A 23,821-nucleotide genomic window follows, 5' to 3' on the forward strand; every position below is an offset into this window, starting at 1 on the left:
TTGAAATTGGCGTGTAATATCAAATTAGATTATACACAGAAGCAAGAGATTTTCATCTTTTCGTTCCATAGGAAGTCAAGTCAAATAACAGAAGCAGTTATTACTAAATCATCCTGAATTTCCAATAGTTAACAATGTATACATTTAATAATTGTGAAAGATATCTCTTTCTACAATAAATGCATTTTGTTGGGACTACCTTTTTTTTTTTTTGAGACAGAGTCTCGCTCTGTTGCCCGGGCTAGAGTGCTGTGGCATCAGCCTAGCTCACAGCAACCTCAAACTCTTGGGCTCAGGCGATCCTCCTGCCTCAGCCTCCTGAGTAGCTGGGACTACAGGCAAGTGCCACCATGCCCGGCTAATTTTTATGTATATATGTTTAGTTATCCAGCTAATTTCTTTCTATTTTTAGTAGAGACGGGGTCTGGCTCTTGCTTGGGCTGGTCTCAAACTCCTGACTTCGAGCTATCCTCCCACCTCAGCCTCCCAGAGTGTTAGGATTACAGGCATGAGCCACCGTTCCCAGTCTCAAGTTAGCCCTTTTAATTATAAAATGTTAACTGAAAAGGGAAATTTCCATAACTGAATTTTTATTTTATTTCATTTTTTAAATATTTTGTAGAGACAGGGTCTTGCTATATTGTCTAGGCTCATCTTGAACTCCTGGCTTCAAGCTATCCTCCTGCCTTGGCCTCCCAAAGTGCTGAGATTACATCTGTGAGCCACCATGCCTGGTCCTGTAACTGAATTTTTAAACTGAGTTTTTAAAAAATCCTGTCTACCCAAAAAAAAAAAAAAAGCACCATAAAACATTTAAGGAACTATATATAGAAGCATGTCCAACATAATTTGAACTTCTTGATTTTAATGTTTGAATCCAAATCCAGCACATATTTAACAACTCATTTGCTTCCCAACAAAGTAAAATTTAAAGGAAAAAATATATTTTATCTTCCCAAATATAAGTGAATCAAAATTATATTTGGTTTTCATCAGTCAGAAGCACAACTGCCTTTAACTTAAAACCAAATAAAGTAGAACATAGATGACACAGATTCCCTAAAATAAAAGCAAATGATAGCATATATGTAAGCGAATACATGTGGGAAAGAAATATATATCTAATCTATAAGATGAAATGAATATGCATAACCTATTTATATAACAAAGGATGAGGAACTTAAACTCCTAGATCATGCAAAACCTCGATAAAACTTTTTATCCACAGAATCCCTTGAAAGTAGCTATTAGATGAAATAATAAAAAGGTTTTAGCCCTTTTTATTGACCCTTTCTTCATGATTCTCTCTTAATGGATAAATTACATACTTTTTATATTTATAAACATCAGACTTTCAAGCCATATGACTATAGTCCCTAGAAACGATTTATTTCTTCATCTCTTCATGCATTCTTGGGCTGGCGTAGGCATTAGCTCGGAGCTGTTCTGTTTCCCCCTTTAAAACAAATTCAGCAGGCACTGGGTGTTCCTGTACCCTGGATTTCACGGCATGAGCTGCATAGTTAAGGCTGGTATTTTCACTCCAATGCCAGTAACCTGAGAAGGGGTTATAGAGCATTCCTGCCACAGTTTGAACTGACAGACCATCTGAAAAAAATATCAGGAAGAGTAGATTTAATAAATATTTACCTTCCAAGTGCCAAGAGTCTCAAGCAAATTTCCATATTAAAAGAGGATTTCTAACTTAATGGGCAAAAATACTTTGTAACCATGTATGAATCACACTTTACTGCGGATTAGAACACGTACTCTAAAGCAGACTGCCTGGGTTCAAATCCCAGATCTGGCACCTCTTAGATGGTGTGTTGGGCCAGTCATTCAACCTTTCTAAGCCTCAGTTTTCCCACATGTATGGAACATACATCATGGAGCTGTTAGAATTAGATGGCTATGTATATAAAGGAGCACAGTGCTTGGAATTTGGTAAGTACTCAGTAAACATTAGCTGTTATTAGAAAATACCTGCCAACAAGAGATTGTCCTCATAAAGCATCTTTAAAATATTTTTCTACTTTATTTTCAACAAAGTTACTTACAAAAATCTTTAGAACTTACTACATTGCTATAGACTGAAAAGTAAAATCAAGTTTATTGATAGACTCTTATAGGACCAAAAGCATGAGAAATACAGGAGTCTAAGTATTCAACAGGAATACCAAATGCCAAATAAATGAATTGACAAACACTATTACTTGACAGGAATTCAACACGTAAGTTGAGTACTATGTATAAAGCAAAGTTAGGCAGTATAGACAGTATAAACAGTAGACATATAGTCTTTCCTTCAAGGAGCTTACAGGCCATTAAAAGGGTGCAAAAACACCAAAATAACCATAATATAAGGTATGCTGTAACTAAAATAAAATACATAAAAAGTGACTTGGAAGTTCAAAATAAATCTGAGTATAGAAGAGTCAGGAAAAATAGCATATAAGATAACCTGCTACAGGCAGGGTTTAATAGGGCAGATTGAGGATATATAAATAATAGACATTGTTGTACCTCATCCTGAAACAAGTGAGAACTAAATAGCCAAAAAGTATTCATTGATCATCTGTTATTTGCTTGGCCCTGGGTTAGGTGCTACAGGTGAGAGAGAAGTGGTATCTACTACTTAACCCTAACTTCAAGGAGTTTATGACCTAGTTGAGGAGAAAAAAACAGCATCCAAAAAAATAGTGGCCTATTTAATTAAGTACTAGGTCATATGATTAATAATTATAGGTGCATTAAAAGTTCAGTTACGCCTTGAAAACTGGAAAAATTACTCTTAATACTTACTTGGTTCCAGAATGCTCTCTAGCTTTTCGGGTGAAACAAACTTCTCCCAAGTATGAGTACCTTTTGGTACAATACCTGCAATTTGCTCTGAAAAAACAATTCCCAAGGCATAGGACAGTTGTGTTTTGTTGATTGTAGTAATGAATAAAGAGCCACCGGGCTAGAAGAAGTAAAATTGTATAGAAGTAGAGTTTAAAAGGTTATGTGTGTATCATTTAAGCTTGGCTTCCTCCTCCCTCCTCCCAAATAATTTAAGTGCAGTTAAGATACCTAATTATGAATAAAATATAATTTACCAAAACAGTATTGTTTTCTCTTGGGAAATTCATTATTAAAGGCATTTCAGATGCACTCACTAAGTTTATGCAATAGTACTTACAACTCTTAAAATCATACATTACTATGATTTGTATTTATATCATATATATTCTTTTGCACATATCAAACACTTTATAATAAAAATATGGAAATGAGATCAGGCTGCGTTTCCTTGTCACATGTCCACATTCACATCCTTACATGTGTCAACAGAGTTTTCTCTTTAGTGCTGAGCCTGTCTAACTTGTTTGGTACAGAGCTACACGTCTTGGGCAGGGAGCACTGTCCATAAGTGTTTTCTGACAAAAGCATTAATGATTAAAGTTTGAAAGTTTTTGCTTTGGTTTTGATTTCATTTGTATAAAGGACATAAAGACATCAAGATGAGCATTTAGATGAATGCAAACCATTTACGGGGCCTTTAGTCTGCCATGTTTTAGTGACTATAATTTACGTGTTTCCTATGTTTAGTCTCACAAACAGCAAGAACATTAATATTCCCTCCCTCTTCTATACATTCTCATCAGCCTGAGGGGGATAACAATGCCAAAGATTCCCTCCGAAATACTCATATTACCATAGACACAGAGAAAGAGAGAAAGAAGGGGGGGCAAAAGAGATAATATACCTCAAATACCACCCTGAACCAAAAAGAAAAAAGAAAAGAGGAAGTCCTGAAATATTGGAGTGTGCCCTTAAATTAAAAACAGAAATATCACACACCATATCATCACACATTTTAGCCTCTCTCTGTAAAACTCTAGTATTCTAAAATATTTTTATTAAGAATCACTTATGAATATATAATCTGTCTTCTACCAAATCATACTCTAAGGAAATGGTGGTAAGGAATGGTCTTTTTTTTAAGTATAGGCTTTCCATTAAAGTAAAATTTAGTTTTAAAATCATAATGCCAGCATTCTTCAAATGTGTCAAAGAACCTCCATGCATACATACTGACTGACACACAATACAAAAACTAATAATTAAGGAGTTTTACTTGGAAAGTAAGAGATAAGCCTAATAAAACTCCATTTAGGAGGAAACACTAAGAAATTGTCACACATTGAAGGAGACCAAGGAAACATAGCAACTAAATATCCGTTAGCCTGGATTGGATCCTGTAACAGAAAAATGACAGTAGCAAAAAAATTAGTGAAGTTTAAAAAGCTCTGTAGTACAGTTAATAAGTATAATGCCAATGCTAACTTCTTAGTTTTGAGAACCGTACCAGGGGTTATGTGCAAGGCTAGGACTAAAATGAGACCAGTGAGACTCCTAGGACACAGAAGGGAAACAGGCAACCCCTTTTGGGCTGTGCAGGTGCAGGGTCAGCATCTGAGAGGGAGTGTCTGTGCCCTACGCGCCTCGCTTAACTCATCCTAATTCCTACCTTTATGATGTGAAATGTTAACATAAGGGCAAAACAGGTACAACTCTTCTATAAATTTAAAATTACTTAAAAATAAAGTTTCTTTCAAAAGCTCTATTAAGCCAAGCACGGTAGCTCACTCCAGTAATCCCAGCACTTTGGGAGGCCAAGGCAGAAGGATTGCTTGAGGCCAGGAGTTCCAGACCAGCCTGGGCAACATAACAAGATCCTATCTCTACAAAAAATTTTCTTAAATGAGCTGGGTGTGATGGCGCATGCTTGTACTCCTAGGTACTCAGGAGGTTGAGCCAGGAGGATACCTTGAGGCTGGGAGTTGGAGGTTGCAGTAAGCTATGATCACGCCACTGTACTCTAGCCTGAGGGACCAAGTGAAACCCTGTCTCAAAAAAATAAATAAATAAAAATAAAAATAAAAGCTCTACTTAGATAAGAGGTAAGAATTTCATTCCTGCAGCTTTTGACCTTAGGTTCTTACCTCCTGAATATATAAACAACAGAGTCGATATAGTAATAATATTACTATAGATATATTTATTAAAAGAAAATTAGAACCACATTCAGAAGACTACTAAGTCTGTGGCAAATTATACTCTATAAGCATAAGTAATGGGAAGAACTAGACTTGGAGTCAAATGATCTAGCCTTAAGTCCTACTTAAGAGCCTAGTGACTTTTGACGTAAAGGTCCAGTGACCTTTGACATCTCACAAATCCTGAGTCCTCATAGGTCAAAGGAGGTGATAATAATACCTTCCTTTCCTTCCTCACTTAGTTGTAGGTAAGATCAAATGTATGAAGTACTCTTTCATAAGCTGAAAACTGTTATACATGTATCACATACAGAGTTACTTAGGCTATTTAAGTAAATTTATGCTAATAATTATTTTTATTGATTTTTACCTATTAATCCAAATCAATTTCTTTCTTTTTTTTTTTTTGAGACAGAGTCTCGCTTTCTTGTCCGGGCTATAGTGAGTGCCGTGGCGTCAGCCTAGCTCACAGCAACCTCAAATTCCTGGGCTCAAGCAATCCTACTGCCTCAGCCTCCCAGGTAGCTGGGACTACAGGCATGTGTCACCATGCCCGGCTAATTTTTTGTATATATATTTTAGTTGGCCAGATAATTTCTTTCTATTTTTAGTAGAGATGGGGTCTCGCTCTTGCTCAGGCTGGTCTCGAACTCCTGACCTTGAGCAATCCATCCGGCTCGGCCTCCCAGAGTGCTAGGATTACAGGCGTGAGCCACTGCGCCAGGCCCAAATCAATTTCTTGGTAAGTATCCTTCAATATCTATTAAGTATTTAATCCAGACTGTACCAATGGAAAAATACTGCTACAAATGTATGGCTTTCCAATGCTCAGAACCAACATTTTTTGAGATTCCTGGACATCAAGATACTAATAGGACACTGGAAAACCCTGGTATTGAGGGCAAGCTGAGGGGCAGAAGTAATCTTCAGTAGAGATGCAGTCCCCTAATACTGGCCTCTTGGTTTCTTTTCTGCTTTACCTTTCCTGCTGGACTGCTAACGTATTGTCGAACATTTTATTACTATGATGTATACATACACACCTTCAGAAGAAGAAAACCAAGAAGTAAAAGAAAGTAAAGAAGTAAAGTAAAGAAGTAAAGTAAAAAGAAAGTAAAAGAAGTAAAAGAAGTAAAGTCTTACTTTTAACACTTGACAGCAGTACTGTAAAAATGTTTCTAGATCAAGCACATGTTCTACAACTTCAGAAGCTACAACGGCATCAAATGTTTCTGCAGTGTCTTCCACAATCTCTTCGAGGGCACATGCTCTGTACTCTATCCTCTGATCCAGGACTGGATCAAATGATTTATGGCACTGTGCTGTTTTAATGTTCTCATCCACAGGATCGATTCCAGTAACTGAAGCCCCAAGCCGCCCTAGAGGCTAATGGCATAAAAACACTGTTACTCTCAGGAAGAAAACAGAACATGTCAGCAATAAAAAGCTTATCAAAAAGAAAAAAAAAAACAAAAAAAACAAGATTAACCATGAGGTGATAATTACTGGAAAACATTTATGGGTACACGGAAATTCATATACCATTTTCTCTAGTTTGTATACATTTGAAATTTTCCATACTCAAAAGTTTAAAAGTGAGAACAATCAAAAACAACAACAAAAAACTTATAGAGAACCATTTGAGGCTGGGTGTGGTGGCTCAAACCTGTAATCTCAGAGCTTTGAGAGGCTGAGGTGGGAGGATGGCTTGAGGCCAGGACTTCTAGACCACCCTGGGCAACATAGTGAGAACCTGTCTCTACATAAAAATATATTTAAAAAACTGAGCTGGGTGTGGTGGTACATGCCTATAGTCCCAACTACTTGGGAGGCTGAGGCAGGAGGATGACTTGAGCCTAGGTGTTCAAGGCTGCGGTGAGCTATGATCATCTCACTGCACTCCAGCCTGGGCAAGAGAGTGAGACCCTATCTCAAAAGAAAACCCAAAAAACAAAACCACTTGAAAACAGTGAAAAAGTTTTTATCTGTATGTCCTAGGTACCTTTATATGCATGTTGTACAATATTAACATATTTAAAGTAAAATAAATGTCACATGCCATTGTAAAAACAGCAATCATTTCTGAAATATTCAGATTTTCTAAAGAACAACTTTTTTCTCAATAGTTTTTTTCTGTGACTAACTGGAAATAATTCTTCATAGTTAATTATTCTCTCTGTTTTTATATTCAGTCACTTCTAATGATATGCCCAAGTTTTTAAATATAGGCTTAATTTTAATCAAAACTTGCACAGTGTTTACATTAAACAGGTTAGTCAATAAACTAAAAGTATAAATCACATTATTTTAGAGATGTAAGAATCTACAGTAATACACAGAACAGATTACAAAACACATATGGTAAAATCTTCCTCATTTATAATTTGTACACCACATATTCTTGACTCTGAGGGATGCATTTATACATGTTTTAAGTTTCCTGAAATTTTATAATTGACGGCAAAAGAAACTAGCCCAGTACCAGGTAAAGAATACGTTTTTTGTGCAGGTGGGAACTTGTGTATCGAAGGCCTTTTAGCCTCCCTGTCAACTTAGTTGAGGTATGGATGACGGTACCACATCCCATTGAATCTCAGCTTACATTTGTATCTCATACTGTTGCTTAAAATATCTTTCAAAGATGAAATTATGATGCAGTATTGAAAGAAAAAAGTTCCTGTGTTGATAGAGGCATACAAAATAGAGCTTCAAGGCATGACTTCACTATAAGCTAAAGTGTGTAGTCTTCACAGGAAGAATGACTACTCTTCCAAGGATGCTAAAGCACCTAAGAAGGGAAGAGCCCTACAAGCAGGTGAAACTGTTAGGTTTGCTGTTGAAACAAGTGCAAAAGGATAGCCTATCATTGTATTTAAACCAGTGGAAATGGCCTCATTTCTTGGGACAGAAGAGATCACAAAATTTTCAAGGCTAATTGAATAACCCATGCCCCATTTTTATTTAAAAAAAAAAATCCTTCAGTATAATTTTCTAAAATTTTTATTTTTTAAAAAAAGTGTTATGTCTGTAATCATAAAAAGATTAAAATCAACATTATGCATTTCTCTTTTTTAAATGAATAATATTATTTGTTGAAAGGATAAATGAGGCACAAGCCCACCTCTTAATTTTTTTCCTGGTTAATAATGGCAGGAAAGCTATAAGTCACTTACTTCAGTTAACAATCCACCACCACAGCCAACGTCAAGAATCTTCATCCCAGACAAAGGTTTTCCTGGCTGGTGATTAGGAAGTGTTTTCAAAAGATTGTCTCTTTTTTAAAAAATTCAGAACATATAAAAACAAATGATTAATTTTATCGATGAAAAATCTTAAAAGTATACAATTTTTTTTTTTTTTTTTTTTTGAGACAGAGTCTCACTCTGTTGCCCGGGCTAGAGTGAGTGCCATGGCATCAGCCTAGCTCACAGCCACCTCAAACTCCTGGGCTTAAGCGATCCTACTGCCTCAGCCTCCCCAGTAGCTGGGACTACAGGCATGCGCCACCATGCCCGGCTAATTTTTTTTTTTCTATATATATGTTTTAGTTGGCCAGATAATTTCTTTCTATTTTTAGTAGAGACGGGGGTCTCGCTCTTGCTGAGGCTGGTCTCGAACTCCTGACCTCGAGCAATCCACCCTCCTCGGCCTCCCAGAGTGCTAGGATTACAGGCGTGAGCCACCGCGCCCGGCCAAAAGTATACAATTTTTGAGGAAATATTAACTCCCATTTTAAATGAATTATGGATTTTTTGATAAATAGATCTTTTATTCTCAGCATTAAATGACTTATATTTAATTTATAAAACATTTTCAATAATCAAAAGCAGGAGGCTGAATATAGCTCTGAAATAATCTAATAGTAATTATGACTCAATTACTGCGTTAGTAAAAATATAAAGAAAAAAAAATTTCAAACTAATCTAATTTAGATTAACCTAATTTTATTTGCTTGAGTTATCATGACACCTGAGACCCCTATTGGCTATGTTGTTGGTACTTGCTAGACCCATTTCATGTCAGCAACAAATCGGTTATTTTACAGGGTTTAGAAAAAGCAGATGGGAGACCTATGTTTTCCGAATTTGTTTATATTTTCTTCTGAATTGGGTCTCTTTTCATTTTCTGTTAGTGGTGTTTTCATGTATGAGCATGTAAACAGGCATCTAAATCAAGCAAACTTAATTTTAAGATAATCATAGTAATGAAACCACCTATATTAAAGTAAGCCACAAGGTAAGAACTGTGGTAAAGGTCTGATATCTATAGAAGTATAGACATAGCTAAAAGTTAACCAGCCATTGTTTCCTAGCTTGCCTTTCTGTAACTGCTTATTGCTTAAGAGTCACTTAAGACGTATAAGGAAGACTGCTAATCATACAGCAAGCCACAATATACTGACTCAAACTTAAGCAAAGTGACGGCCTGCAGGCGTGACTTAACCTTTGCTGTGCATGGCCTTAGGTCCTATTTGTAATTTGGCATCTTATTGCCACAAAGAGTTTGTTTTGCCAGTCTTATGAATCTCTATTTTAACATTAATGCTGGTCAGTTTTTGTATCTAAACTCCAAAAGGGAGGGGTATAAGTCCCTTCCCTTCATGGCCAGGAACTCAATTTTAAGGTTTATCCAGGGTCCCCTTGACCAAAAGGGGATCTGGTCGAAGTGGGGTGGGGGTCAGGGGGAGCCTTAAGATTTTATTTTTAATTTACATGATAATTTGCATTTCTTTTTTAAAAAATTATTTATTTTAAATTATGACGGGTACATAATAGTTGTATATATTTATGGGGTACATGTGATGTTTTGATTCAGGCATACAATGTGTAATAATCAGATCAGGGTAATTGGAGTATCCAACATCTCAAGCATTTATCATTTCTTTGTGTTAGCAACATTCCAATTCCACGCTTTTAGTTATTTTAAAGTATACCCTAACTTATTATTGATTATAGTCACTTTGTTGTGCTATCAGAAATTGAGCATTCTAACTATGTTTTTGCACCCATTAACCACCCCCAGTTTATTCCTCTCTTCCTGCTACCCTTCTCAGCCTTTGGTAACCATCATTCTCTAGCTTTGTGAGATCAACTGTTTTAATTTTTAGCTCCCACATATTAGTGAGGACATGTAAAATTTGTCTTTCTGTGCTTGGCTTATTTCACTTAACATAATGATCTCCACTTCCATTCATGTGTTGCAAATGACAAGATTTCGTTCTTTTTTGTGGATGAATAATATTCCATTGTGTATATGTATCACATTCTCTTTATCCATTCATCTGATAATTTGCATTTCTAATGAGTTCCTAGGTGATACTGATGTCACTGGCGCAAGGCCTACACTTTGAGAACCAGCATTCTAGTGTAATAGAACAACATTCCTGCTTTTCTCTGCATTAGTGGTTCAGCAAAACATAAATTCAGTGGTAATAAAAAGATGCCAATATTTCCCTTTTTGCTACACTGATTCTGGATGAACTATAATAGCAAAAGTCAATCAGGAAATTCCCTGAGGGCAGAGTTTGAGTCTGATATTCTGCATCAATTACACTGCCTTGCCCATATTGGCTGCTCAAAAATGTTTGATGAGTAAATAAATGGACAAATGAACAATTTCTTAAAGGTAAGCCCGATGAACTCTTGCCTTTATCTCCCACAGCAAGCTATAAATTCCTGAAGCACATGGATTATGTTTCATTCATCTTAGTATCTTTTACAATCTGGCTCTTAAGCTATGTACAAGGTAAGTTCTCAAAAAATATTTGTTGACTCCAACTGTTTCGGCAGCATTCCGTTTACCAGAACTGCTTAAAAGTCAATGAGGCCACTGCAGGTCAGTAGTTATAAAACAGCCTTGATGCCATAGGACCCTAGTTTCCTTTCACAAGGATTTAACTCTAATTAACTTTGTAATATCCCAAAATGCTTCAAGTTAAATTATGCAAGCAGCCTAGACCTTGGGTAATGTTATTAAAATGAATGGTTTCAAACAGTGGACACTGAAGAGACTCTCCCCAATTTTCAAAGCAAACTTAAAATTCAGCATTTTGAACCTAGGTGTAATCCAAGAGAAAAATGAATGCAAAAGAAGATGAATTCTTAAAAAGGTGCGTTTTAAAAGACTTAGAGTTTCTGGAATGTTACCTAATAAATGGCACCCTCAGGTCATTCATAGAATGAAGAGGCCCATATACTCCCTGCTCGTCCCACCACTTGTGAGCCAGGGCCAGGAAGGTTTTGACCTCACTGTTGTCCACAGTGTTTTGTGAGGTACTGTACAGTCTTGTCCAAGGGTACCTAAGAGGTGAAAACAAAGAGGCAAGCAAATGCTGTTGTTTAAAAAAATGTAACATGGGACATATTATGTAGAAAGATATTTATAATTTATTAGATTCTAAATACATATATTGCTCAATTTTGATGCTTTAAAGCCAAGTTTTCTTATAATCACACTGCTTATAAATATATATATTCACAGATGAAATAAAACTCATTTGCTTTTGAAGTAAGTTTCAACTCAAAATGGGACTTTATAAAACTTGGCTTTTATTTTTATTATTTTATTATATAAATGGCTTACTAAATGCCAGGTACTGTTTAAGAACTCCACATATATTATCTCATTTATTCCTTCCAACAACTCTACAAGGGTGGGTGCTATTATTATCCCCACTTTACAGATAAGCAAAGAGAGGCTCAGGGAGATTAAGTAATTGATGGAGCCAGGATTTGAACCCAGGTGCCTCCATCTTCTTCACTCCATTTCTACTGCTATATCCTAGTCCAAGCTTCCATTACCTCTTGCCTGAACTATTGTCCTAGCTGTCTAATTAGTCTGGCTGCTTTCTACCTCGTCCCCTTCCAATCTGTTCTCCACGATGCATTCAGATGGATTGTTCCAAAATACAAATATCATCATGTTACTTTCCTGCATAAAATGCTTTCATGGCTCCCCAGTGCCATTAGAAAAAAAGACCAAAATCCTTAGCATGACTTACAAAGCTCTGAATTATTTTGAACCCAGTTTCCTCTCTCTCCGAACTCACTTCTACTACTTTCCTCATCCTTCCCACTCCAGCTTTCTTTCTTCTTTTCTTGGAACTGGCCATGCTTGCTCTTTCCTCAGGCACTTTGTATACTATTGTTCCCTCTGCCTGAAACATTCTTCACACAAACACCTAATTAATTCCTTCTCATCCTTCAGATCTTAGTTTAAATTGAGTGTCTCTTTACTTTTTGAGACAGGTCTCGCTCTGTCACCCAGGCTACAGTGCAGTGTCACAATCACAGCTCACTGCAACCTCAAACTCCTGGGCTTAAGTGATCTGCCCACCTTAGTCTACCGAGTAGGTAGGACTACAGGTGCATGCCAGGCTAATTAAAGAAAAAATTTTTTTTTGTAGAAATGGGATCTCACTATTGCCCAGGCTGGTCTCAAACTCCTGGGCTCAAGCAATCCTCCCGCTGGACCTCCCAAAGTGCTAGGATTATTATAGGTGTGCGCCATTGCGCCTGGCCAAATGGAGTGTTAGCTAAGAAGTCTTCTCTGATCCTCAAAACTGGGTCAATATTCCCCTATTTTGAATCCTGTACCACTTTATACTTCTTCATGGGCTGTGTGATTATTTGATCATGTCTGTCTCCCCACTAGACCATAAGCACTATGAAGGCAAGGCATGGACTGTCTTGCTTACCATTTTATTCCTAGTGACTAGTACAGTTCCTGGAACATAGTTGGTGCTCAGGAAACAATTGTTAAATGAATAATCTGAAGGAAAACACCCCAAAAATTATATAATTTGCCTGAAAAAATTTTTTTAATCAAATGAGATCCAGTAGAGACTAAGGGGTTAAATAGATACAACACTGAGTTCCATGTCATAGTACAGTATAGGCAAATCCTCCAAAGGTCTGCTTGGGTAAAAGATAAGAAGGATGTTAAGTCAGAAAACAGGTAATGCCATTCAAATTTTTACTATGTTTTCCTTAGCTACATATGGAGGGTACATTCTATATTCATTACTTTTTATTCTTTTAAGATTCAAATATTCTTCTTTAATATTATCTTAGGAATATTAGCCTTCTTTTCCATGCTTAATGTAAAGCCTCAGTAATTAAAGACTCATTTACAATAGATAACAGTAGGTGGTTGCTCATTTGACTAAGAATGATTTCGTTTACGCCCAATCTCAAAGCTCATTTACAAGAAGTGGGAGCATGCACTTAGAGCTCAAGTCTTAATTAATGCTATGCAATATTTTTCACAAGATTAGAAATTGGTTTATAACATACAAAAAGACACTACTTTGATTCAATTTTACTACCAAGAGTACATACTTATCCACCTTATCATATGTACGTTGCACCGGAATCATTTATGATTTTAAGCACTGCATTATTTGTGTCTCGTCATAAGAATACTATGAGGAAGTAAAAATACTTTTCCAAGTAATACAGTCTTATATTAAAAATAAAAGCTATCTCTGAATCTGGATGAAGGTTTTGTACTGGTTGTATATGTATTACTCTATCACCTTTTCGGTGGGCTTGAAATTTTCCAAATTTAAAAATTGTTAGAAATAGTCATGAATATTTACATAAATAAAAGCTACTTTAATCAAACCACACAAGCTATTACATACTGACTGGGTTTATTAAACATAATCAATACCAAACTATTGCATTTAATTATGTAAATATTTTCCACAGTAATAAATAAACTCACCTGTAACTGTTCATTTTATTTAAACATGAAAAGGTCATCCTATAGGATTTGAACCACATGGTTCTATATTCATTGAAAACTCCTGGTTTAATTTCTAGAGTCCAACTGAGCTGATTCTTTGAATAAACTGAAAAAGAAAATGAATGTCTAGAGAAAAGCATTGCTCAGTTAGAATCCCTGATAGACATGTAATTGAAGAAATTTTATACAGTAATCTTATGTTACATTGCAATTGATAAGCAAAGGGTTTTTTTTTTTTTACTTAATTTTGGATTTAACTTTAAAAATAAAATAAAGGTCTTACGTTCTGCCATCTAATTCTAACCCAGACATTTCTGAAATTATAATTAGCAAAAACAACTAATGCATATATATAACCTTTTCATGCTATTAGTTTTTGCATTCAGGTTATGCTGCAAAAAATTACAAAGAATGATATCCAAATATAAGTTGTTACCTTTTAAACTAGAATACTATTAGTTCTGAGATTGTCAAAACTAGTTCAAATTCTATCAATTCCATGTTAGCTATATGAAATAGATTTTTACATATGTTCAATACCCTTTACGGGGGAAAAATGTGTGCATACATAACATCCTAAAATAAACATTCACCAAGTCTATATGTTCAAACTTATGGGACCTGCTTTATGAACCAGTTGCTCTGCTGCAGAATACTCAGTTTAATAAACATTTAGACAAAGTAGACTTTAGAGCAAAGAAAGTTACCAGAAACAAAGAGGGACATTATATCATGATAAAAGAACACTCCACCAAGAAGACAAAGCAATCCTAAATGTGTATGCACCAAACAATGGCATTTCAAAACACATGAAGCAAAAATTGACAGAACTGAAAGGAGAAATAAACAATCAACAACTGTAGTTGGAGATTTCAATATCCCTCTCTCAGTAATTGATAGAACCATTAGATTGAAAATCAGCAAGGATACAAAAGAACTGAACACCACCAACAACCAATAAAATCTACTTGAAATTTATCAAACACTCCACCCAACCAACAACAGAATATATATTCTTTCAAGAATGCATGGAGCATTTCTAAAGATAAACCTAATCTTCACAACTTTAAGTGAGATCATACAAAGTGTGTTTTTAACAGTAACAGAACCAAACTAGAAATAATAGAAAAATAATATAAAGCAAAAAACTTGGAAATTAAACAGTACACTTCTAAACAAGCCATAAGTCAAAGACAAAGTCTCAGGGAAATAAAAAACAAAACAACAACAACAACAAAAACAACAACAAAAAAATCCACTGACCTAAATGAAAAAAAAATACAATATGTAAAAGTCTGTGGATATGGGTAAAGCAATACTTAGAGGGCAATTTATAGCACTAAATAGTCATTGGAAAACAAGAAAGGTCTGAAATCAATAATCTAAGTCTCTACCTCACAAACTAGAAAATGGAGAACAAAATAAACACAAAACAAGCAAAAAGCAGGAAATAATAAAGATAAAAACAGAAATCAATGATATTAGCTTCTGAATATAGAGAAATTTCATTTAAGGAGTAGGTCCCCCTTGTAGGGGTATCAAAATATTACAAATTCTAAACTGAGACTTAATCCTCAAATGTGTTTTACTTGTTCTAAAATAATCTATTGACAAATATAAAACTATAATATAAGTAATAGATTGTTATTTTTCCACTGTGGAAATCTAATGTGAAAATGTATTCTATGAAAAGAAAACTTTTAAAAAATGTTGTATAATATCTCTCTCTAAGCTTCAGACATAAAAATTTTAAAAAAAAAGAAAGAAAAAAATGTTGTATAATAAAAATGTATTCTACTCTTTTTTGTGTTAGGAAAAACAAAAGAAATAAATGACATTGAAAACAAAACAAAACCAGAGAAAATAATTCAGACCTAAAGTTAATTAATTGAAAAGATGAATAAAAGTGATAAACCTCTAGCAAGGCTAACAAAGAGAGAGAAGACCTAAATTACCACTATCAGGAATTAAAGAAGGGATATCACTGCAGACCTAACAGACATTAAAAGGGAATAAGGGAATATTGCAAACAATTACACACATAGAAATTCTCTAACTTAGACAAAATGGACTAATTCCATAAAAACCATAAACTATCAAAATTCATACAACATGAAATAACCCGAATTGTCTATAACTACTAAAGAAATTGAATTAATAATTAAAAGCCTTCTGAAAAATAAATCACCAGGCTCAGAGGGCTTCATTTGTGAATTCTACTGGACACTTAAAGAAGAAATAAAAACCAATTCCACCCAACTTCTTCCATAAAATAGAAGGGTAAGTAAAGAATATTTCCCAACTCACTTTTTTTTTTTTCTTGTTTTGGAGACAGGGTCTCACTTTGTTGCCCAGGGTGGAATGCAGTGATCATAGCTCACTACAGCCTCAAACTCCTGGGCTCAAGCAATCCTTCGGCCTCAGCCTCCCAAAAGGCTGCGATTACAGGTGTGAGCCACCATGCCTGGTGTCCCAATCCATTTTATAAAGCCAGCATTACTCTGATACAAAAACCAAACACAGTACAGCAAAGAAGAATATGGACCAATTTCTCTCATTAACAGACCCCAAAATTCCCAACAAATATTAGCAAATAGAATTCAGCAACATATTAAACATAATAATACAACACAACCAAGTAGGATTTATTCCAGGTATGCAACACTAGTTCAATATTAGAACATCAATTAATATAATTGACCATATTAACAATCAAAAGAAGAAAAACCATATACTCATACTGATTGATGAAAACAAAGCATTTAACAAAATTCATACCCATTATGATCAAAAACTCTTAGCAAAGTAAGAGTAGAAGGGAAATTATTTTACAAAGCATCTGTAAAAATCCTATAGTTCACATAGTACTTAACGGTGAAGGACTGAGTGTTTTCCCCCTATAATCAGAAACAAGGTAAGCACTTCCATTCTCACCACTCATTCAACATAGTACCAAAAGTCTTATCCAGTGCAATAAGACAAGAAAAGGAAAAAGAAAGTATACAGAATGGAAAGGAAGAAATTAAATTGTCCCTATTGTATATGTATAAAATTCCAAGGAATTGTAAAAAAAAGTTCCTGGGGCCAGGCATGGAGGCTCACACCTGTAATCCCAGCACTTTGGAAGGCTGCAGTGGGAGGATCACTTCAGGCCAGGGGTTCGAGATAAGCCTGGGCAACACAGCAGACCCTGTCTCTATCAAAAGTTAAAAAAATAGCTGGGCATGTCCCAGGAGTAAAAGGGGCACAGGAGCAGCCATGTGCATGGGGAAGGCCAGAGTTAGTCCAGCTGGAGAGTAGGTACGTGAGCTGTTGGTGGTGCTGTCATAGCCAGGGCGGCCAGCGCCTGGGCTGCCGGCACTCTGCGACAGGAGTTACTATCAATAAATAAGGACTCTGCGTTGATACTACCAATTACTTTTTCTTTTCTGAGAACCCTTGCAAAGGAAGCTGGAGACAGGTGGCTTACATAGACAAACTGGGAATTTGGAGCACCATAACATGGTGTGGGAAGTGAAATCAGATGCCTAATGCGGTACAGAAACTCCTGCTGCTAATGGACTAGAGATTCAGGAATGAATGACTCATTGGAGTTGCTGCAGCATAATGAGAATTTGCCATCGTCATCTGGATATAACTCCTATGATGAGCACATGGAGTCTGATGACCTTCCTAAACTTCAGGCTGTTCAAAGTGATCCTACCCAATCTGCCATGTACCAGCTAAGTTCACATGTTTCACATCAAGAATACACAAGATCATCTTGGAACCAAAATATCTCAGAAATTATCAGAAAATACTTACTGTGAAAATGAGATAGATTTGCTAACAGAATTAGCAAATGTCATCACTAGTCCACAAACTCCACTTATACAGTGCTCATTTTATGTAATACAACAGATCATTTCCTGTATATATCATAGCTACTAGCAAAGGTTTACACTCCTATGCAAGTGTCCTCTTCTTCAAAGAGTGAACCAGCCTTCCCTCATCACCAGTGGAAGGAGGAAATGCCAGTAACCATGAAAGGGCAAATAGTGAGTCAGAATCTGGCATTTTCTGCATGTCCTCCCTGTCAGATGATGATGATTTGAGATGGTGCAATTCCTGGCCTTCAACTGTTTGGCACTGTTTTTTGAAAGGCGCACGATTGTGCTTTCAAAAGAGAAGCAATAAGGAATGGCAGGATGTTAAAGATTTTGCTAGAGCTGAAAGCTGTGATAATGAGGAAGATCTTCAAATGAGCGCTCACAAGGGCTATGGTCCTCATGGTCTAAAGTTATGTGAAGAAAGGGTATCATTTCGTGAGTCAGTACTGAAGGTGACTTTTGATCCTGGTATAGTAGAAGATGGTTTACTTACCGTAGAGTGTAAGCTGGACCACCCTTTCTATGTTAAAAATAAAGGTTGGTCATCATTTTATCCACGCTTGACTGTGGTACAGCATGGAATTCCGTATTGTGAAATTCATATTGGAGATTTATGTCTACCTCCTGGACACCCTGATGCCATTAATTTTGATGATTCAGATGTTTTTGATACATTTAAAGCTGTGACTTCACACCTATGGATTCTTCTGCAGTTTATAATGTTAAGTATATGGCTCATCATGTCATTCATCTTTGTCTTGTGGAGGATCTGGTGGTCAAGATTTTGCAAGATCTGGATTCAGTAAAAACTGGCTCACCTGGATCATCACAGCTCTCTTTGAATTCTTTATATGCTAAAGCTGTCAAAAACCACAGCTCAGGGACTGTGAGTGCCACTTCTCCTAGTAAGTGCTAAAGATCAATGAATATCTTCATGCTTTTTGCCAAAAAAATTAGAGTGGAATACACTCAGATGTATCCAAAGAAAGATAACAGAGCCATAAGTGTGATCCTGGGTGACAGGTGGAAGAAAACGAAGAACGAAGAGAGAAAAATGTACACATTAGAAGCAAAGGTTTTGACTGAAGAACAGAAACATTTAAATCCTGACTGTTGGAAAAGGAAAAGAACCAACTCAGGCTCACAACATTAAACCAGGATGCTTATGTTCTTAAGTCTGTATTTGCATAAACATTAACTCTTGATGGAAAGACTTAAGGCCAAGGTCTCAGTATTTGTCCTGAATTTGTGTGACCATAAGATACTGATAGCATTGAGTCTTGAAATGATCTAATAATGAGTGAGGTTTTGCTTTCTCCATTAGAGCACTAGGCTAAAAGTATCAACACTGTAAATCAAATTGCCTTATTTTCTTCCAAACTTCATATATGTCTATCTGGTAATATAGGCTTGAAAACTGACTTCCTGTGGTGCTAAAGTACAGTAGAGAGAAGTGTATCCATGTTTTATTTTAAATTGCATAAAAGGGGAAGTAAAAAATATGTAACTGCTGTAATACATTGGCTCCTTACTGCTTATTAATCTGTATTGTACACATGATGGAATGAAGCAGAAGCTGGGACTAGGCCTCTCCTCAAGCAATCACCACATGGTTCAGCATCTGTGCCAAACGCAGGCAATCCTAGTGTGGCCAGTGCCAAGGGGCTACCAGAACATGTGGCAGGCGGCTGGTGTCAGTGTCCCAGCGTAAGAGCCACCTGCTGCAGTTCCCACGGCATGCTGACTTTATGCACCAGGTGGCGGCAGCCATCCATTATTTCCGATGGAGACCTAGCCCAGGTCAAGATAAAGTTAGTTAATTGCACTGGGATGCAGTCACTGTAATGGTGCTATCAACAGTCAACACGACTGTATTTTTTAACTTTGTGTTCTACATCTCCTCGGCCATGTATCTTAAATATATTTTGTCATCAAATCTTTATGGTGCGGGAAGACTTTGCACTTATTGCAGTACAACACTTGCACTTTACTTTTCATCCAACTGTCTAAAATTAGAGCAAATACATTGGCAATACAGCTGCTTTTGCTCTGAGATACAATCACGGCTTTTCATCTTACTTACCGAGTGGTGTTTCTGGTTAGGAATCACAGCTGCAAAACTTACTTCATTACACGTCTTTGTGATGTTGCCCCTAAATTTTGCACATTATATTCTTGTATATTATTTCAAATAAAATGAAAAAAAAAAAAACCCAGAATGCTACCAATTCCTTCTCTACATTAAATCTGTGTTCATCCTGATATTGGAGATTTTTAACTTTTTTTTTCTTTTTTAGAGAAGGGGAGTCTTGCTATGTTGCCCCAGCTGGTCTTGAACTCCTGGCCTCAAGCGATCATCCCACCTCAACTTCCAGAGTAGCCAGGATTATAGGTGTGACCCATCACACTCAGCAGTATCTGAGATTTTAAAGGAATGGAAAACATTTTTTTTTCATTTAATTCATTCAAAAGTCATTTATTCAGCACCTATCATGCTGACAATGAACAAGACAGGCAACAGACCTTTACCCTGCCAACACCTTATTTCCAGCAATCATCATTTATTGTCTGGATTACTCTAAGGCCTCCCTAAACCTATACTTGCCAACCTCCATATTAATTTCTACACAGCTGCTGTGTGTTAATTCTTAAACATATTATAAGTCTGATCATGTTGTTCCTTCAGTAATTTCCACTGTCCTCAAGATAAAGTCAACCTCTGAAGATCTACGTGGCCTTTTATGAACTTGTCATGGCCTAAAAGGTCTCTTGTCTCATCCCTTGCCACTCCTGCCCTTATCTCCTGTCCTCCATCCACACACTTTACTTTCCAAGGAACACTGCAGTTTCCCACAAACTTTCTCACAGATTCTCAAGCTGATCCTTTGGCCTCTCCAGCTGTTTCTAAAACTGGCCAACTCCTTCAAGACATTTCTTTACATATCTCTTTCAAGAAGTTTTCCTGATCCCAAACGTATTAGATGTTCCCTCTATGTTTACTCTTCAACATTTGGAAATAAAATTTATTGTATCTTTTCTAAATTTCTGTTTTAAAAAAACATATATGTTTGCCAAAAAAAGTTCAGAAAAAGAAAAGCATATAAAGGATGATAAAATGATAGACAATCACCTACTCCACCATAAGCAATCAACACTAAAATTTTGGTCTTTTTTTTTTTTTTTTTTTTTGAGACAGAGTCTCTCTTTGTTGCCTGGGCTAGAGTGAGTGCCGTGGCATCAGCCTAGCTCACAGCAACCTCAAACTCCTGGGCTCAAGCGATCCTACTGCCTCAGCCTCCGGAGTAGCTGGGACTACAGGCATGTGCCACCATGCCTGGCTAATTTTTTCTCTATATATTTTTAGTTGTCCAGATAATTTCTTTCTATTTTTAGTAGAGACGGGGTCTCGCTCAGGCTGGTCTCGAACTCCTGACCTCGAGCGATCCACCCGCCTCGGCCTCCCAGAGGGCTAGGATTACAGGCGTGAGCCACAGCGCCCGGCCACCACTAAAATTTTGGTCTAGCTCTAGTCTCTATATATCTCCATCTATATATCCAAGTTCATAACACATACTCATTTGTATCTTACTTTCTTAACACTATAACCTAATTATTTTCCCATGTAGATACAAAAAGACAAATCATTTTTATTGGCTGTACTATTTTTCACTATATGAGTATTAACTAATAAACTCCATTGGTGGGCTGTTAAGAGTTCTCTTTTGCTCATTATATCCTGATCTTAGTTCTATCCTAACATTTTTTTAAAGAGACCCTTGAGGTATCATTCATTTTTAAATTCCCATTGACCATAACTGTGCCTGGCATACAGTATTTGCTAAATGAGTTTCATGTAAAGGATAAACTTAACTTTCTGGTTAATACTGGGCGTTCAAAAATCAGACTGTCGTCTACAAGCACCAAGTGCAGTGCGTTATTTTCTTGAACTTATTTGCAAATAGTCTGTTGAATTAACCTGTCAATCCAAAAGTAGTATATCTGCCTTAAATTCTTTCTGAAAAAAGCAGGATATGTGCAAACAAAATACAGATACAAAGCCATGAATAACTATGAAAGATGCATATCTTTCCCGCGCTGACAAAGGAACAAAGCATGACCTTGAGACTCAGGCATACACAGAGCGATGTCGCCGGCTCCTGGGGCAAGGAGCTCAACTAAAATGAGACATGTCGCTGAATACACGGAGGCTGTCCGCGGCCTGTACTCTCTCCGGCCAGAACCACTGGTTCTCAGCTCTTTTTCCTGGCCTCTTGCGGAGGAGAGGACGGTAGCCTAGGCCCGGTATTCAACGGACAGCCAGGGACAAGAGCCACGCCGCAGGTTTGCACTGACTTTCTGCGGAGCCGAGACCACAACCCAACGCCGCCGCCCCCCCCCCGCGCCTGCGCAGAACCGCCAGCCCGCAGGGTGAAGCGCGTGAGAGGGACCTTCGCACACACACTCACCAGCCGAGGAGGTTAAGTGAGGACGCTTGGCCTGTGAGCTCCTGCACCCAGGCCCAAGCACTCCTAAAAAACGACCCCCGATATAGCTCAGCTTGCCGCCACCCCACATCGCGACAAAGGATACCTCCCCTTTCCGGTCCCTCCGGCAAAAGATCCCGAACAGGAAGGTTCCGAGGCTCACTCCGTCTGCAGCCGACTTTTCAATGTTATCACGTATGTGTGGCTATTACCTTCACGCTCAACATCTAGCAAATTGTGCATGCCATGAAACTATAATGTTTCTATTACCATGAACGACCTTGAAGATCTTCTGTTAGGCCAATTCATATATGAACAACCAAACCTCGTGGTCAAAGTAGACAACAATCATGCCATTACTATTACGTGGTCTTTTATTCCCATATAGCTCTATTTCATATTTACCAGCTGTCTTCTCATGGACATCTATATTCCTGTAAAACACTGATCCTAATGCTTAAAATCACAAAAGTATGGAAGCGCTTCTTCCCTAGGGGTGGTGGTGTTTAACCTTTCAAGTCACTCAAGTATCACAGAGGGTTGAAAGTCCAAATTTAAAATTTATTTTTTGCAAGTGACCTAATATCCTGGACAATGTATCTATCATATAGTAGAAGACTGTTATCAGTCTAGGCAAACTTCATTTGGAGTTAGGAACAGTGATCAGTTAACATTTTACTTCTAAATGTGCAAAAAGCCTTTCCTTGGGTAAGAACAATGATAAATCTCCAACAATGAAGGCAAAAAATCACGTTATATTTTGAACAGGCAGGATCAAATTGGTTAAAGCTCTCTTCGAATTAGTGAAATTTACTACTCAAGAATAGTCTTTCATTTATGGCTCCTTAGCTAAATATTGACCTCCTCCCTAAGAGTGGTTGCAGACTTTTCAGTTGCTATATCCTCTTCGGAGCTCCTCTCTCCTTAGATACATGACCATCTCTCCAAATGAAGGCAGAAAGCTCTGCACAAAAGAAAATTTAGCACGTGTTGTATTTATTCGTTGGAGTGACAGATCCAAGGAAAAAGCAAAATGCAAGTATGATTAAATAAGGTTCTAAGAGCTTTATTTAAATATATTTTCTTTGAATGTACCACACCTCACTGGGCTTCAGAGCCTTCTCACTTCATTTTCAGTTCAATAGGAAAAGGGAATCTGATTTGCCTTAACACTGACAGGCAGCAAAGGCCTTTTGAACCTCTAGAACTAGTTTGACTCAGCTATGCAAAACTAGTTCATAGTACTTTTCCCTATAAACATCAACAGAAGGTTTTTCCAGTGACTCTTAAACCTGAGCTATGTTGTAGAGTCTTGGCTGTAATGCAGTATGTGGCCATTGCTGGAGATTATTTCCCAGATTACTGCTATAAGCCTCATCCATAAAGGTGTTGTAAACTAGAGGTTACATATTTATTTTGCTATAAAACTCTAATACCTATTTAATATTTTGTAATTCAATTTTATAATTTCATACACATAAATTTTTTCATTCAAGTTAAGGGTGTACTACTTCCTTACAGCTGTTTTGTCCCTTTGAAATGATACACATCCACTCAGTTTAACGGGTAAATTTTCTTATTTACTCAAAAATTCTACATAAATTGGTAACTCAGAGTACTGTGGCAGATTTAACCAATGTGTGTTTACAAAAACCTCTATGGATGATACCTGATAAAC

General features: G+C 36.9%; 1 protein-coding gene and 1 pseudogene across 1 annotated transcript; one reads left to right on the forward strand and one right to left on the reverse strand.

The window, feature by feature from the left end:
- Positions 1-848: 848 nt before the first annotated feature.
- COQ3 (coenzyme Q3, methyltransferase) lies at positions 849-22,238 on the reverse strand. Its single transcript, XM_045544061.1, has 7 exons — positions 22,126-22,238; positions 13,770-13,896; positions 11,189-11,341; positions 8,216-8,315; positions 6,186-6,428; positions 2,803-2,962; positions 849-1,608 (listed from the first exon to the last, which is right to left on the reverse strand). Exons 1-7 carry the CDS (start codon positions 22,232-22,234, stop codon positions 1,388-1,390), a joined length of 1,113 nt encoding a protein of 370 aa, XP_045400017.1. The 5' UTR covers positions 22,235-22,238; the 3' UTR covers positions 849-1,387.
- Positions 17,286-19,001, forward strand: LOC123633097 (annotated as a pseudogene).
- Positions 22,239-23,821: the final 1,583 nt, after the last annotated feature.

This window comes from Lemur catta, chromosome 2 (assembly GCF_020740605.2).
Source record: "Lemur catta isolate mLemCat1 chromosome 2, mLemCat1.pri, whole genome shotgun sequence".
Taxonomy (NCBI): Eukaryota; Metazoa; Chordata; class Mammalia; order Primates; family Lemuridae; genus Lemur; species Lemur catta.

Excerpts from the sequence above, each read along its gene's own strand:
- COQ3 (XM_045544061.1), bottom strand. The coding sequence starts at position 22,234 with ATGTGGGGTGGCGGCAAGCTGAGCTATATCGGGGGTCGTTTTTTAGGA. Across the intron at positions 13,897-22,125 it reads TCACTTAACCTCCTCGGCTG|TTTATTCAAAGAATCAGCTC; the intron begins GTGAGTGTGTGT and ends TTTCTTTTTCAG. Across the intron at positions 6,429-8,215 it reads GTGGTGGATTGTTAACTGAA|CCTCTAGGGCGGCTTGGGGC; the intron begins GTAAGTGACTTA and ends TTATGCCATTAG.